Source organism: Python bivittatus, unplaced genomic scaffold (genome assembly GCF_059951505.1).
Source record: "Python bivittatus isolate LINGU-HERP-01145 unplaced genomic scaffold, Pbiv_v1 ctg000420_np1212, whole genome shotgun sequence".
NCBI classification, from domain to species: domain Eukaryota; kingdom Metazoa; phylum Chordata; class Lepidosauria; order Squamata; family Pythonidae; genus Python; species Python bivittatus.
This window is the reverse complement of record NW_028277061.1, coordinates 128,139-145,693: the sequence shown is the minus strand read 5'-3', so window position 1 is coordinate 145,693 and position 17,555 is coordinate 128,139. Positions and strand designations below refer to the sequence as shown.

At 42.0% G+C, this 17,555-nt stretch overlaps 1 protein-coding gene across 1 annotated transcript; it reads left to right on the top strand.

Annotated features, from left to right (window-relative positions):
• Positions 1 to 1,817: 1,817 nt before the first annotated feature.
• Positions 1,818 to 11,521, top strand: LOC148215860 (vomeronasal type-2 receptor 116-like). Its single transcript, XM_088141964.1, has 4 exons — positions 1,818 to 2,108; positions 5,316 to 5,543; positions 6,616 to 6,742; positions 10,620 to 11,521. Exons 1-4 carry the CDS (start codon positions 1,818 to 1,820, stop codon positions 11,519 to 11,521), a joined length of 1,548 nt encoding a protein of 515 aa, XP_087998090.1.
• The last annotated feature ends 6,034 nt before the right edge of the window (positions 11,522 to 17,555 follow it).

Here is a 17,555-nt window from a genome sequence, read left to right as displayed (position 1 = left end):
CAAAACATTAACACTTCATTAGCATAAGAAGCTTGTATCCATCTAATAGCAATTACAAGCTTTAGACTGCCCACAGAGGCATTCATAAGGTAGCAACGGGTGGTGGGGGACCGAAGATGAATGCACTATTTCACCATTACATCACAAGCTGAAACACTTCCATACATGATTTCTGCTATCACACATATGTACAAAAGGGACAAAGCTTGCAGAGTGACACAGTTTTCTGTATTCTTTTTTTTTAATGAAAAACTGGATCCTGTGAAAATGTGGGCAAGAAAATTGTAGGGCAGGGACTTGACCAGGCAGTCAAAAAACGACTTGAAAGCAGACATTTCCACATATGCTGAGGGTGTCTGATGCCCTCATTGTCTTGCCTTGATGTTTTGAGAGGTTTCAACCAAAATATAAAATTAGGGGGTTGTTTCAATGAATCATTTGATGGAAAGTCAACTGTGAATTTGGGGAAAGTAGAATTTGCTAACTTAGGTCAGTTCAAAGAGATTAAGTGATTGGTCCAGGTTCTTCCTCCGGCATTTTCTACATATTTTTAAATGTTTCCTTCCCAAAAGACACATAGCAGGAGCCCCAAGCCATTTACCTACAGAGTTGTGATGTTAAACAGCAGAGGCAAGGAAAAAAAAAAGGGGGGGGGGTGGAATCTGTTTATAATGAAATGATCCACTTGGTGACAGAAGATAATTACAGGGGAGAAAATTATTTTTTTCTTCATGACACTGAAGGCTTGATGCATGACCAAACTTGATATAAGCTCCTCTGTAGATTCCATTTGGCACAGGATTTGGAACAAACCCTCTGTTTTGACTGTTAAGAATGTCACCCCTTTATTGTGTGGTTGGTAGGTCAAAAATGCACAGCATGGTTATTGTTCAGGATCCAGTTTTCTAGTAATTCTCTTGACATTCATGATGCTTCTTCAATGGGTTAGCAGCTAGTGAGAAAACTGATTAGAGGAGGACTCCACTTACAAAGATTCCTCTCTGTCTGATATCATAAGCTAATTCCAAAGTGTTTCTATAGCACATCAGCTGGTTACAATGCAGTGCCCCACAACAGATCCTCTCCCTGTTCCTCATGAGCGGTATCAATCAGGTGGCCTCCTCATAGGTGGGATGTTCTCTTAGATCCTCTATATTTTAAACCAAGTTTACTACATGGATCACCCCTTGCAGGAGCTAAACTTGGATCTTCCGGTGTAAGGAGCTTTATTTTCAACTCAAACTTTAATGTAAAGATGGGTTTCTACCACAGTTTACAGTTGGTGTTTGAAGAATTATAATGATTACATGGTAGTGATAAAAAAGATACTCATCATTAACTTTGTAGAAGGCGTAGATAGCATGAAGCCTAAGGGCTGATCTCAAAATTTCCTCTTATTTTCAAGAAGTCAGTTTTCTGATTCTTACTGAGAATGATTATTACAGGGACATCCCCTTGACAGTATAAAGAAAATAGCTTGGGTCTATTACCTGATGTATATCCTTTCCAGAATTGTGATTAAGTAATTTTTTTTGCATATAAATGATATCATACCAAACTGGTCTATCTTCTATTTCATGCAGATTACAAGAAGCATATCAAAATCAATAAAATCACATCATTAGACCATCACATGAATATATAGAAAGGTGGGTTTTCAGAGGTAGAAACAACTGTAAGGCATAAAAATGGGCAGAGTTTGCTTTATTTTAGAAACGAAATATAAAGTTGGATTGAATGAGAGTTCAAATAAAATGAGCATTTGTATTAGCAGAATACAAAGGTGAAAATTTCTAAAACTGCAATATGTTGACAGCATGGTGACCAAGTTCTACCAGCACCTCCTGGCCTTGGTGTTTGCTATAAATGAGATAAATGAGGATCCCCACTTTCTCCCCAATGTCACCCTCGGATTCCATATTTATGATAGCTACTATGATGCCAGGATGGTCTACCGCAATATCTTGGATCTACTCTCAAAAGCTGACCGGTTTGTCCCCAACTTCCAATGTGGGATGGAGAAAAACCTCATAGCTGTCATTGGGGGGCTCGGCTACGATATTTCCCTCCACATGGCAGACATCTTACGTCTCTACAAAATTCCACAGGTAAAACATTACAGAGGGAAGGGGCAGTTGGGCATTTTCACATGCCTTCTATTTATTCTTTCTCTTGGCATTGTCAAAATTGTTGTTATAGAATTAGTGGGATGTACCTGAATGAAAGAGGAATTAATTAGTGGACTCATATCTAAAGAGTCCAGTAGTCATTTCCTGTCCTTCACTAACTTTTTAAAGACTACAGTGTTTCTCATCTCAAGCTGGTCAACTACTTAATTCTCTGCTCCACCTCTTGGCTTCTAGGCTGCAACCAAGTACAAAATTGTTGAGGGAATCCCTCTCTTTCTGTTTTTGCTTTTCTGCACACATCAATTCTGCTCTCTCTTTCTTACTTATGTGTGCATCTCAGTCTCTGTTGCGTCTTCTCTTCAGATTACTTTACAGCGACTTCTCTTTGATTCCTCACCAGCATTTGAAAGCATCAGTTTCTCATCTCCTCTGGTCAGGAGACCTGAATTTACACTTTCATCAATAACATGGACCCTTACACAGGCTGGCAGTAATATGAGGGAAGGGTACCAGAATTAATTACTATATTCATATCTAAAGAGTCCACTAGTCAGTTCCTGTCCTTTGCTAACTTTTTAAAGACTATGTTGTTTATCAACTTAGGTGGGTCAACTGCTTAATTTTCTGCTCCACCTCTTGGCTTCTAGGCAGAGGCCATGTAGAAAATTGTTGAGGAAATCCCTCTCTTTCTGTGTATTGTCGAAGGCTTTCACGGCTGGAATACAATGGCTGATGTGGGTCTCCTGGGCTGTATGGCCATGTTCTGGAAGTTTTGGTTCCTAACTTTAGCAACCAAAACTTCCAGAACACAGCCACACAGCCTGGAAGACCCAGCTCAGCCCTCTCTTTCTGTTTTTGCTTTTCTGCATAGATCATTTCTGTTCTCTCTTTCTTACACATCTGTGCATCTCAGTCTCTTTTGCATCTTCTCTTCAACTTTCTTTATAATGACTTCTCTTTGATTCCTCATCTGCATCAGTTCTTCATCTCCTTGGCTCAGTAGACCTGAAGTTACACCCACATCAATAACACATACAGTTACAGAGGGTGGCAGTAATATGAGGGAAGGGTGTATCTATCCTCCTCCAGGATGATCTCCAGAGAGCTCTATCTTCCACCTTACCACTATGATAAGTCCATTTTTGAACAATGGGTAGAGGGGGCAAGTCCCTGATATTAAGTAAAAATACATAGTATTGCGAAAAATAAGAAGGACAAGTCTTCCTTTTCTTGAGCTCATATTGCTTCTATGAGAAAATGAAGTTATAATTATGTAGATATTTCCACCCAAATGTTCCAGATTCTGGACTGGAAACTGGAAAAATTGGCTCTGATCTATAACTATAGTTATAACAGTACTGTGATACAGAGAAAAAAGACAGAAATACTGTGTTCAGATCAGTCAGCTCTGTAGAGACATTACACTGAACATGTTGGGAAGAAACACCATGGAAAGATATCTACCTAATACATTACAATATATGTTATGTAAAATTCAAACACATAGTTCCTATCAGGGGAGCATATAGAGATCATTCTGCTAACTTTCTAAGTTCAGTTAAGCATATAAATTAATATTCATTTCCCATACCAGTTTGTCATGCATTAAACTCACAATCAAAAAGCATGAATTTCAGTCATTAAAATTTAGAGATGGAGTGAAGAGTGTGTGGAATATTTGACTGTTAAAAGTTCAATATTTTAGATAACTGGGATCAAACATAATTCAAAACTAGAGACAAGAAAATTACAAAATTAGTTGTCTCCTTATGAAAAGTATCGAGAGGTCCTTTTTCTATTTTACAAAATGGAGGAGCGAAACAATTTTCCTAATCCAGTTTTCCATTATATTCATTTTCACTAACCACATTCACCACAGTTTTATGAACTGACTTTGCTGCCAACAAGTTGGGCAGAAAAAGTCACCTATTGAAAATCATCTGTCAGTCCTTTGACTCTCTTACTGATGTCTTTTTTTTTCTTTGCTTTTGTAGCTTACCTATGGCTCTTTTCCTCCAGAAAAGAGGTATGACACTGAGACCCCTTCCTTTTACCGCATTGTCCCTAATGAAGCCCATCAAGGTTTGGGCATTGTCCATGTGCTACAACATTTTGGGTGGACCTGGGTTGGCCTCTTCATTGTAAATGATGAGAGTGGAACACTTTTCCTCCAGCGGTTGCAGTCCTTGTTTTCCAAGAATGGAATCTGTTCAGCCTTCATTGAAAGAACCCCAAAACAAGCTCATTTTTCCAACTATAAAGAATCATTGGAAACAGCTCAGAAATATAATCTACATGTGAGACAAGGAAAGTCCAGAGCCTTTATTGTTTATGGAGAAACAACGTCATTCATTTGGCTGACCTTGATGATAGAAGCAGTCAGTAGTGAGCAACGTACCCCTGTTGGGAGGGTGTGGATCATGACAGCCCAGATTGATTTTGCATTAATGAGCTTCCAGCAAGGCTGGAATTTGCAAATGTTTGGAGGAGCCATTTCTCTGACAGTTCATTCAAATGAAATTCAGGGATTCCATGCATTTCTTCAGAGACTTCAGCCATATGGGAGTCAAGAAGATTTTTTTCTCAAGGAGTTTTGGGAACAAGCTTTTGGATGTCTTTTCCCAGATTCCACTGGAACATTAACGGTCAATAAGACATGTACTGGAGAGGAGAAGCTGGAGAACCTTCCTGGACCTTTTTTTGAAATGGCCATGGCCGATCACAGTTACAGGATCTATAATGCTGTCTATGCTGTGGCACATGCTTTGCATAAAATCTATTCATCTCAGTCCAAAGGAAAAGCCAAGATGGGCAACCAATATCTTCATCTTCAGAAACTAAGGCCTTGGCAGGTAATTTCTCTTCTATGAGATGAATTAAGTGATGCAAAGATATCAAGGATGAGATCATGCCAACTCCGTAGGAACTGAAAATATATTATTCCTATTGAAACATGCAGTAATGTATAGATTTACAATGCTGATTTATATTTTTATTAATTTCTTAGATTTATAGTGTGTCATTCTTTGAGGAGCTGAAGGCATCATAGTGCAGCTATTGGTTATACTGTCCAGAATATTAACATCAGAAAAAATATAAAAGATCTAGAGTAGTAAAAAACTTTTTAAAAAAATATGTCACACAAAAAACTCAAGGTGACTAATTTTTTCCCCTCCTTGTAACTAGCTTCATCCATTTCTTCAAGACATTTCATTCAACAATTCTGCTGGAGATACCGTCTTCCTCGATAAGCATGGAGAAATGCCAACTGGTTTTGAAATAACTAACTTGGTTGTCTTCCCAAACAACTCCTTCCTTAAGCTCAAAATTGGAAGGGTAAATCCTTACATTTCTGATGGGAAATATGTAACTATAAATGAAGATAAGATTGTTTGGCACCAAGGATTTAACCAGGTAAATTGCAATAGATTGCATGTGTTGCCATGAGTTCTTATGTTCATTTCCAGAAGCAGGAACAATTCTGGATGTATCCACCCTTCACTCTGTTTTTGATGAATCCCATCCTTGGAATCCATAGGCAACAAGAATTAAGTCTGAAATATTTTAATTTCATTCATTTGATTTTTTCCCTCAGAAATGTAAAATGCTGCCATATACCAAATACATCCATGAATCTATGCATCCTGGCATTCACTGATTACTGGACTGAATGATTCTGAAGCTCCTGTACCTTGTCTTGTTTTGAGGAATCAATGTGATGTGTAGAGCAATACATCCTCCATTGTTTCCCCAAATGTAATCTTCTGGAACGGGTTGCATTGAGAGCTTCTGAGCAGACCCGAATCATCCAGAGAGCTGACAACTAACCCTGTTTGTCATTTCTCCAAGAACCAAAGACCAGACCTGAAAATGTATACCAGGCAGACTCTCATAATACTGTTACTTTGGTTTAAGTCATTCATTAGGATTATGTTGGAGTATTCCCATCCTCTAACACTTTCACAACTCTACCCTTTCCTATATCTATCTTTTCTTTTTCTACCATTGAGGTCAGAGGAGTAGCTTATCCCATATTCTTTTGTTTCATGGTTGTGTCTTATTTACTGTATGGATTTTAATTTTTATTAGCCACCAAAAATCATATTTACCAAGACATGTAAATCTATTAAATACAATGAAATACAAGGTTTGAGAAGTTATGATTTAATGGAATTATCTGGTGCATTTCTTCCTTGGCATGTCAGGCCCATCAATATCTAGTCGCCTATGATTTATATTAGTTTATCTCTCTCAATTCATTAGGAGAAACCAGCATTGTATGGGATAGAATATTGGACTAGACTGTAGAAATTAAATTCTTGAAGATCAAGATTTTTTTGTATCACTATTTCCATTAATACCTACGTAAGCCCATTCAATAGTAACTGTTGGAAATTTGTATCACAGGGCTACTGAGTAAATTAACAATGAAAAAATATTCTTCACCATTCCTTTGTTCCTGAAACCCTTTTCCTTCTATGGATAGACAAAGCCCATTTCTTTGTGTAACCCAGCCTGCCTCCCTGGATATCAGAAGGCAAAGGAAGAAGGAGTGACGTTTTGTTGTTACAACTGTGTTCCATGCCCAGAAGGGAAGATTTCAAACCAGAAAGGTAGGCAATTTCATATGCCACCAGGGTAAATATAAGTAGCCTCCTATATTCTACCCTACCAAGGAAATGCCTGTTACTTTTCAGGTTACTAGTGTTATGGGAATCAGCAGGAAGAGGATCTTGGGAGACCCAAAAGGTACATCGAAGACCAAATTAAGAGAAGATAGAAACTGCTGCAGGAAAAAGAGACAGGGAGGAAATTAGGGATAATCAGCAGGAAATACCTAGGGAAACTCAGGATGTTCACATTTTGTTCCATTAAAGAGGTTTAATGGAAGAAAAAAAAAGTTATGAGTAATATATAGAATGTTGGAAATGGATTAATGGTTCTGGAGAGTTCATCAAGGTGGGATCTATTAGAATTGCTTGAAAGTCTTTCTTCCAGGTAAGACTGAAATATCCACCTCTTCTTGGTTTGGCAAATTTTGAATGACTACCTTTTCTTTCAGCACCTGAAGAGTTACCTTACATTAAGTTTAGGCACCTCGAAAATTAGAGGGGCTCTTTCCCAAAGAGACAACATAGTCCACAACTGGATAGTGGACAGGGCAACAGGCTCAGAAAAGACCCACCGAGTTTCTTGGGCAGTAAAGCAGATGGGTAGGGGAGAGAAGTGTACTTTCAGACTTGCAAGATTCTGTCAAGGTAGCTTTACGATAAAGTAAATTAGGTCCTATGCTTGTGATTTCTACCTGTCTTATTCTGAGATGCCACAGAAGGGGAGGGAATAAAGTGTGTTGGAGAAGTCCAGCCAGGGGAAATTTCTGTGCACACTTCTGGGCACCACATTTCCAGTAGGATATTGACAGGCTGGAGAAGTCTCAGAAGAAAGATATGAAGATGATATAAGGACTTGAGGAAATGGGCTGAGAATAACCTGAAGCGTATTTTCAGACAAATAAGGCATAGAAAGAGATTCTCAGAACTGTCTTGTGGGGATAAAAAGGAATTCATCCCACTAGTTAATTAAGGAACATTATGGCTGATTTTATACCTATGTGAAATGTCATTGTCTCAATTGAATTTCTATGATGTATTTATGTTCAGGCAACCAAAAATAGATAATTTATTTTCTCACTTTCATTTACATGCAGGCAATAGTCTGCACAGGTCTAATAGTCTAAAAGGTCACAAATTCCAGTAGCCATTATTTGACCAAAGTTTACCCATATGGCGTATATGAATGTAACCATATAAATCCATGGCTTATACCTGCATAATTTAGTATTAATATGGTTGGTAATACAGTCAGCCAGAAGTTTAGACTGGATTTGGCATTTTCATCCACCTGTCAAGTCCTTCCCAAGGACCTGGGATAGGCAGATGTTGTTTCATGGTGTTAAAGGTATCGTTGCAGGATATAAGCTGTTCCAAGTGAAGCTGCCTTTTGCAATTGACTGAAGGTGATTTTGTCAATGCCGATGGTCTTCAAGGGCTGCTCCAGATGTTTTTGGGATTGCACCTAAAGATCCCATAACAAGTGTTATTATCTTTGCTTTCTTTTGTCATAGTCATTCTACTTCTATTTGCAGGTCTTTGTATTTTGTCATTTTCTCCAGTCCCTTCTCTTCTTTGCTGCTGTCTCCAGGTATTGCAATGTCCACTACCCAGACTTTTTTGTCTTCCTTATCTTGTTGCTACTTTGTCATGTTTGTAGTCAATATTCTTGCAGCAATATTCTTGTAGCAGGTAACTACATGGTCCACTGTTTCTTCACCTTCTTTGCAGAGGCAGTATTTGCTGTCTCTTGCTGTCTTCTCCATACTGCCTTTATATACATTTGTCCTTAAGGCTTGGTCTTGTGCAGACAGAATTAACAACTCTGCCTCTTTCTTCAACTTATCTGCTCTTAGTCATTGCAAGGTTTTGTTGTTATCTGCTTTGCCTGCTAGTTTGTGTGTGTGTGTATGTTTATGTGTGTGTGTTCTGGCCATGTAATACTTTACCTTACCATGTCTCTTTTCTATTCTTCATTTGATCTTTCTTATAGGCCAGTTTGGTCTCTTTGATATTCAGTAAGCCTTCATGGTGTACTAACGTCAGGACATCTTCACTGTCCTTCAAATATTCTTCCAATGCCCTTTCTTCTTCTTCAACTGTCTGGTGTACTTGCAACATGCCATGTACACCTATGCTCCTTGGTAAGAGGAGTCTGTCAATGTCACTGCATGAATGAAAGGCATGATTTATTGTCATTATTTTTCTGGTCCTTCTATCCAGGGCTTTTAGTTCAGCTTGATTCCAGTCCACCATTCCACCTGTATATCTAATAACTGTAATTGCCCAGGTGTCAATTGCCTTGATGGTATTTCCACCACAGAGTTTGGACTTTAAGATCTTCTTCACTCTTCTGATGTATTCACTACTGACCTTCTTCTTGACTTCAGGGTGCTTGATATTGTCAGCCTGAAAGATGGCCAGGTATTTGTAGTGATCTTCTTCATCCAGACTCTTGATGTTATGTCCATTGGGCAACTTGATTTCTTCAGTATTCACAATTTTTCCCCTGTTGGTGGTCAGGGTGGAAGGTCTCCAGCCAAAACTCCATTGCAATATCTTGGCTGTATATTTGGACAGTGTTAAGCAGCAATTCCATTTCTGATGGTGTTTTTCATAAAGCTTCAGATTGTCCATGTAAAGGAGGTGAGATAACCTGGCAGATGTTTTTGATGTTTGATAGCCGTGCCCTGACTTGTTCGGTATTGTTGGCATAGGAATCGATGCAATGAAAAACAGTAGCGGTGATAGTGAGTCTCCTTGAAAGATTCCTCTCTTGATGTTAACCTCTCCCAGTCTATTGCATTGTCCAGCAACTGTATCTTCCATTGTGCCATGGATCTTTGCACAAAGCTTCTGATGTTTCTACTGACTCCTGTTACTTCTAGGCACTTGTTTATCCAATCCTGTGGCAGGGAATCAAATGTCTTCTTGTAATTAATCCAAGGTACATTCAAGTTGATCTTCCTTCTCTTACAGTTTTCCAAAATCATCTTGTCAATTAGGAGGTGATCTTTTGTTGCTCTTCTGTTTGCAGTTTCCTTTCTGTTCAGATGGAAAGAGCTTGTTTTCAAACAGGTGCTGTTGGACTGCATCAGCTACCCCGCCAGTTAGCAATTTGAAAGTTGTTGGCAAGCAGGTAATTGGCCTTTAGTTGCCTGGTGCTGCCCCTTTTGCTGGATCTTTCATTATCAGGTAGGTTTTGCCAGGTGTGAAAAAATCATCAATTTTACCTGCTTGCAGTATGTTGTTAAAGTGCTCAGCAATGAGTGGGTGCAGAGCAGTCAGATGGTTCAACCAAACACCATGCAGTTCATCTTCACCTGCTGCTGACCATAATATCATTATGTATAATTACATAATATATTTATTATATTATAAACATAGTAAGTAGAGAAAATCTTCATGCACGATATGTCTCTCTAAATAATAATAATAATAATAATAATAATAATAATAATAATAATAATAATAATAATAATAATAAGGATTATTATGTAGAGAGAGATAACATGCATGAAGATTTCTTCTAATTATGACCGGAATATGATTTGGAAAGTTTTCTAAGTCTTTAGGAAGAGATTGAGTATTCCTTGTTTCTGAAAAATATATTATTACCAAATTTATATCAACCCTAGCAAACATAGAAAAGAGGAAAGAAAAACATCAATGGAGGAAATATATAGATCTGCACAAAAAAAAAAAGAAAAGAAAAATACTTAATAAAATGCAGCTTCAAAACAGAAAAAAATCACACATTCCAACTTCAAAGGAAAAGAAGTACCAGAAAATACACATTCCTTTCTGAGGCAGCTAAGACTGTGACATTCAATCAGTGGCATCAGTAAGAAAATGTGTGATTTCTTGTTGTTTTCCCTAGATATGAATGACTGCTTCAAATGTCCAGAACATCAGTATGCAAGCGGACACCGTGACCAATGCATTCCCAAAATTATAACTTTCCTATCCTATGAAGACCCTTTGGGAGCTAGTTTAGCATTTCTTGCTCTCTCATTTTCCCTCCTCACTCTTCTCATGCTAGGAATTTTCATAAAGCACAGAGATACTCCCATAGTCAAAGCCAACAACAGGGAGCTCACCTACACTCTCCTTGGGTTCCTGCTCCTTTGTTTTCTCTGCTCTTTTTTATTCATTGGACAACCTGGGACAATCACCTGCCTTCTGCAGCAAGCAGCGTTTGGCTTCATCTTCTCTGTGGCTGTTTCCTGTCTCTTGGCCAAAACCATCACAGTCATTGTGGCTTTCATGGCCACCAAACCAGGCTCCAGCCTGAGAAAGTGGGTGGGGAAAGGATTGGCCAAATTCATAATTCTTCCCTGCTCCCTTCTTCAAGCAGCTATCTGTGTCGTATGGCTGGCCATCTCTCCTCCTTTCCCAGATCTGGACCATACTACTCTCGTAACTGAAATTATAGCAGAATGCAACGAAGGCTCTGCCAACCTGTTTTATCTTGTCTTGGGGTACTTGAGCCTTCTGTCCATCATCAGCTTCATAGTGGCTTTCCAAGCTAGGAAGTTGCCGGATAACTTCAATGAAGCCAAGTTTATCACCTTCAGCATGCTGATTTTTTGCACAGTTTGGTTGTCCTTCATTCCAGCTTATTTGAGCATCAAAGGGAAGTCTATGGTAGCTGTGGAGATCTTCTCCATCTTAGCTTCCACTTTTGGGCTACTTGGCTGCATTTTCTTCCCCAAATTTTACATTATTGTGCTGAGGCCTGAGTTGAATTCCAAGGAGTACTTGATAAAAAGCAAGACTTAAAAAAAACCAAAACATTATTCATTGATGGTGTCTTTCTTCTGGAGGGTCTGTCTGTGGCATGGAGATCACCTAGGGCTGAATGCCAATTACAAGATTCCACCAGCTGGGCTTAGGGTTCCCAATAAAAGGCTGTGTGAAAACTCCTACTTACATGAAGAAGAACCTGAACCTTCCTCAGCAAGCCTTTGAGAGAGATGAATTGGGGAGGGATTGCTACTCTCTATATTCTTAAATGAAGAGCCTTTTTCTGATTCCTCTTTGTAGGAATATATTCTTTGAAACATTTTTCTTTCATTTTTTTTCCTGTTGTAATATAAATTATCTATGGTAGAAATATAAGATGGTCAACTATGGTTGGCAGTTTGACATGCAACTCAATTCCAATCAATCAATCAATCAATCAATCAATCAATCAATCAATCAATCTGAAAGATATATAGATAGATAGATATAGATAGATAGATATATTAACTTTGCATGCTACTCATCTCTCCCAATGGGTGACTCTCAGCGGCTCAAAATTAAACCAAAAACCAATGAACAATTAAAATAATACCATATCAATAATAAAAATTAATCAATCAATTAATTAATCAATTACAATCAAACTATAAAAAGAAACCCTATACATAAATCCAAACAACCTTCACGATGATGGGGGGAAATGTCCATTAACCCACAAGCCACTTCCACTGATGGGAGCCCCCATCCAGCCCCCAGGCCTTCTTGCAAAGGTAGGATTTCATGCTTTTTTAAAGGCCATGAGAGTGGAGGCACACTGCACCTCAGGATGTAGGTTGTTCCACAGAGCAGGGGCCACCGCAGAAAAGGCCCTCTTCCTAGATCTCAGCAGTCAAAATTCCTTGACGGATGGGGTCTGCAACATGCCCCTTCTTCAAGACCGAATAGGGTGGGCTGATATAAGAGGGGCAAGACGGCTCCTCAGATAACCTGGTCATGGACATGAAGCACTTTAAAGGTGATAACCAACAACTTGAATTGAACCCAGAAGCAAACTGGCAACCAATTCAGCTTGCATAAGAGTGGAGTGATATGTCCCCCCCTGATGAAATTCAGAACTATCCCCGCTGCCACATTCTGTACCAGATATAGCTTCCAGATACTCTGCAAGAGTAGCCCAATGTAGAGCGTTGCAGTATTCCAACCTGGAGGTGACCTGGGCATGAGTGACTGTGCAGAGGGCCTCCCAATCGGGGAAGGGGCATAACTGCTGCACAACACAAAGTTACACAAAGGCACTCCTAGCCACAGCTGTCAACTGCTCTTTGAACAGGAGTTGTGAGTCCAAAGGACCCCAGATTATGCACTGGGTCTGTCTGCAGTAGTGCATCCCCATCAAGACTCAAGATGATAAACTCCTAGATCTTGAGGCTCCCATACCCACAGCCACTCCATCTTACCAGGGTTCAGTTGGCCTGTTGTCCCCCACCCACGCCTTACAGCCTCCAGAAACTGTGAAATGCAGCCATAGCATCACTTAGGTCTCCTGGGATGCAGATGTATAATTGAGTATCATCAGAATACTGATGATGGCTAATTGTATGGTGCTGGATGATCTCACCCAATGGTTTTATGGAGATGTTAAATGGGAGCACTGAACCCTGAGATACCCCACACAGTAGGGGCCATGGCTTGGACCTCTCGCTCCCTATCAACACCAATTGGGTTCGGCCTTGGAGAAAGGAGCTGAAACAGCACAGCACTGTGCCACCCAGCCCCAACTCCTGCAGCTGACCCAAAAGGATACCATTCTAGATGGTACTGAAAACTGCCAAGAGGTCAAGAAGAGGAAGGATGGACGCAGTAGCCCCATCTCGTTCTTGCCAGAGATCAACCAAAAGTGTGACCAGTGCTGTTTCTGTCCCTTAACCAGGCCTGAAACATGAGTGATGGGGTCTGGATAATCGATTTCTTCCAGGATGCTGTGAAGGAAAAAGGTGATGCACAACCACCTTTTCCACCTTTCCTAGAAAGGGAAGGTGGGAGACTGGATGAAAATTGTCCAGAAGGGTGGGATCTGGCAAGAGTTTCTTGAGGAGGGGATGGACCAAAGTCTCCTTGAAAGTCTTCAGGAACACCCACTCCTGCAAGGATGAGTTGACCACCACCAGTACCCACCCTAAAGTCACCTCGTTGGTGGTTTTACCCAACCAGGAGGGACAAGGATCCGAAATACAGGTAGCCGCACTAATCACCCCAACGACCCTGTCCACTTCCTCAGGACCAGCAGGATGAAACTGTTCCCAGATAACTGGGTAAGACCCCTTCCTGGGCTTCTCCACTGGAACCGGCTCACGCTTGGCCTCCAAATGAGAATGGATCTGACCGATTTTAGCTGTCAGTTGTTCAGCAAATTCCCCTGCACGCCCCTGTAGATAGTCCTCCAAGCCCTCTGTACCCAGGAGGGACCATGTGACCCTGAACAGGGCGGCCAGGTGACACTCTGAGGTTAGAATAAGAGCAGAGACATAATGACATTTCGCCAGCCCTTTCTGCGACTAGGTAGGCCTTAATAGCGGCTCTAACCTGTGTTCGGTCAGACTCGTCTTTAGTTTTCTGCCAGCAGTGCTCAAGATATCTCTTAGCCTTTTTCAGCTCCCTTAACTCCTGTGTAAACCACAGGGAGTGCCAGGGGTGATGGGCCAAGACATGCCGCACAGGTGCGATGTTTCCAAGGCCCCAGCCACCTCCTTATTCCAGGCTCCACCCAGGGCCACCACTGGATCATGTAGCAAGGCCTCAGGAACAACCCCTACCTCCCTTTGGAACCCTTGCAGGTCCTTCAGTCACTGGGGGTGGGCCACTCAAATATGTCCTGCCTCCCTGTTGAGGGGGGAATCATTGGAGAATTTCACGGCCACCAGGGTCTGGTCTGACCACGACAGAGGGGATAATGTCAAATCCCCCACCAGATCATGCTGCCACTGCTGTGACAAGAAAACCATGCCTGGAGTGTGACCACTGTCCCATGTCAGGCCAGAAAAAGCCTGGGATAGGCCCACGGCTGCCCTGGTACCCATGAACTCCCGAGCCACCTCTGAGGCCAACCCCAGGGATGGATGATTAAAGTTCCCCAAGACCACAATCCTGGGGATCTCCACTGCCAACCCTGAGATGCCTCTAGTAGGTTGCTATGCAGCAGGGAGGCTGGAACAGAAGCAAAACTCCCAACTGATCCCATCAGGAACAGCAACAGGGTCTTACATCCATCAGCTTTTAGAACAGACCCCCTGAAGGCCAGCAGAGATTCCTAGATGACCAGTGCCAGACGCCCTCCCCTGCCCTGAGGTCTCAGTTTGTGCCAAACCATAAACCTGACTGGACAAAATTCTGAAAGGGCATCACCCCCTACTGGTGTCAGCTAGGTCTCAGTAATGCATACCAGGTCAGCCTGTTCCTCCCCAATAAGATCGTGAGTAAGGGGTTCCTTATTACTGACCGATCTGACATTCATCAGCAACAGCCGAAAACCCGGGCCTCTGTAGGCCTGCTGACCAGGGTCTGGCCTTGAGCCCAGCGGGCCGGAACACACGACTGGTATAATGCATCATGGGGGTCTTCCCCTGAAATGGCCTGCCCTCTGCCTCCTGTAATAATGTCCCATTCCCGTCACCACCTGAATACCTGCCCAGAATTGCCCAAGTTGCTGTTCCCCCTGCCCCCGTGGCCTCTGACCTAAGGGGCATGTCATACAGACGGAGAAGGGAATGGGGGGGAATGAGCCCCATGGTACTTCAGCTATCTGCTCTCAGTGCCAACAGGAGCTCAGTCACCCCCACTCCTCCTTCCCAAAAATACTTCTTTCAACCGGCCTCTGTCACTGGCTTCTAAGAAGAGGGCCACATCCACTCCTACCCTCTCCCCACCTCACACCTTGGGCAGAGGGTAGCACATTCATAGAACATCCACACACCCCATCACCACAATCACTTCACTCCCCCTGGCCTCTTCTCTAGGGGTAAGGGAAGCCCCTTGCCCCATTAGGGGCTAGAGCCCAACACCCAAAGTCCTAATGTTTCTCAGGTGTCCGGGTATTGTGGTCCCTCAGCCTTTGACCTCTGCTCCGCCGTCACCGTTGGGTCCACCTCAGCCTCATTCCTGGTGTTCTTATCGCTGCTGTCCACCGCAGTTGCCAGTGCTGTCACCGCTGGTGTTGCTGCTGCTGAAAGCAACAGCGTTGGGCTTGGGCCTTAGCTCCACAGACATTACTGGCCAAGCTGGATTGACTCTTGGCTCTGCGATCACCACAATCGAGCCTGGCCATTGCTCTCAGCCCAGATGGCATGGCCTCGGCAACCGCCACCAACACTCTCCTGCCATTGCTTCAAACGTAACAGCCACTATTATCCCCCTAGGCCCAAACTCTCCCCGCCGCCACATTGGTCCCCACTGCCCACATCCTCTCCTGATAGTCCTGAGCATCCTCGGCATACTTGGACCAGCATCTTTGGCCACACTCACCCCCGTTGCCCACCTCCAGTCCTCGACAGCCACACTCACCATCCTCAGCATCCTCAGCCCAGCTGCCACCATCGCAACTCTCCTCCCCACCGCGATGGCCTGCATCGGACAGAGGCAATGCCAGGGGGTCTCTACAGTCTACATTCACCGCACATTCACACATATATCGCATACGTGCCATTCTCCTCAACCCCATGCTAGTATGGCTGGGAGCTGAAAACTGCTGGTTATGGCTGGGACGCAAGGCACTAAGGTGAAGGTAATAAAATACGAGCATGTAAGGCACAGAGACAGTGTCTGGCAAAAATCTCATAATAAGCATCCATGACCGAGGATAGAATGGATCCATGCCCAGTCCTAGTGAAACATCTTAATTCTTAGGCTGCACTGGAATCAATGTATGATCATGTTTTCATCCTACATCCAGGTCTGAGTCTAGCTTAAATGTCATCTACATATTTAGCCTCCTCTATGCCAATCTCTGACTGCTGCCCTTCCACCTTCTCAAAACCTTCAACAAAATGGGAAGGTTGGACACTTGCCTGCCCTTAAGCTAGAGCAAAAGAGACCACCCAGAGGTTGAAGAAGAATCATTCTGGCATGGCCAATTTATGGTGGGATAAATCCATGTATGTGACTGCTCGGCTTCACATTCTGACTTTTTTCTTTTTCCTAGCAGACTAAGCACCTAATTCTCTGTCTGCTGGATTTTCCACAAGCCAGCTGTTAGCATTTCCACCCTTTCTCATAATATCCTATAAGTCATGCTTCTTTTTTCCCCGTCTCATCCCCAGTTCTCTGCTGTATTCACCATGTTCTTTATGATGGACACCTTCCTTCTTTCCTGGGTTCCTGCCTCCCTTCTGGAATATACAAACTCTGAGTCCATGAGAATCCGAGAAACCATTTTTAGAAATAAATAGGCAACTAGAGCAGAAGAAAGAGCAAAACATTAACACTTCATTAGCATAAGAAGCTTGTATCCATCTAATAGCAATTACAAGCTTTAGACTGCTCACAGAGGCATTCATAAGGTAACAATGGATGGTGGGGGACTGAAGATGAATGCAGTATTTCACCATTACCTCACAACCTGAAACACTTCCGTACATGATTTCATCTATCACACATATGTACAAAAGGGACAAAGCTTGCAGAGTGACACTGGTTTTATGTTGTTGTTTTTTTTAATGAAAAGACTGGATCCTGTGAATACCTTTGTCCCATCAGTGTAAAGTTATAATGGTGAGGTCTGAGGATCCAATGATGACCTAAAAAGGAGGCTTATGTATAGCATGGGGACCTCCAAATGGTTCCTTTTCCATTTGAGAGAGACTCCAGTCCAAATGAGGCAATCAGCTAGTGCCCTCCACACGTCTTAAGGCATAACTCAACCAACAAAGGCATTTTTTTTAATAGTATTTTACTGAAATTTTTAAGATTACATAGTTAAAAGTTAGAAATGAAAAAGAGAATTGAAAATACAAATTATAAAGAAAAGGAAAAGAAAAGGTGAGATAAAGTAAAGGAAAAGAGAAAAAAGACATGAAAA

Coding starts and splice junctions, on each gene's coding strand:
- LOC148215860 (XM_088141964.1), top strand. CDS start 1,818: ATGGTGACCAAGTTCTACCAGCACCTCCTGGCCTTGGTGTTTGCTATA. Junction 2,109..5,315: donor GTCTCTACAAAATTCCACAG/GTAAAACATTAC, acceptor CCTTGTAACTAG/CTTCATCCATTTCTTCAAGA. Junction 6,743..10,619: donor GAAGATTTCAAACCAGAAAG/GTAGGCAATTTC, acceptor TGTTTTCCCTAG/ATATGAATGACTGCTTCAAA.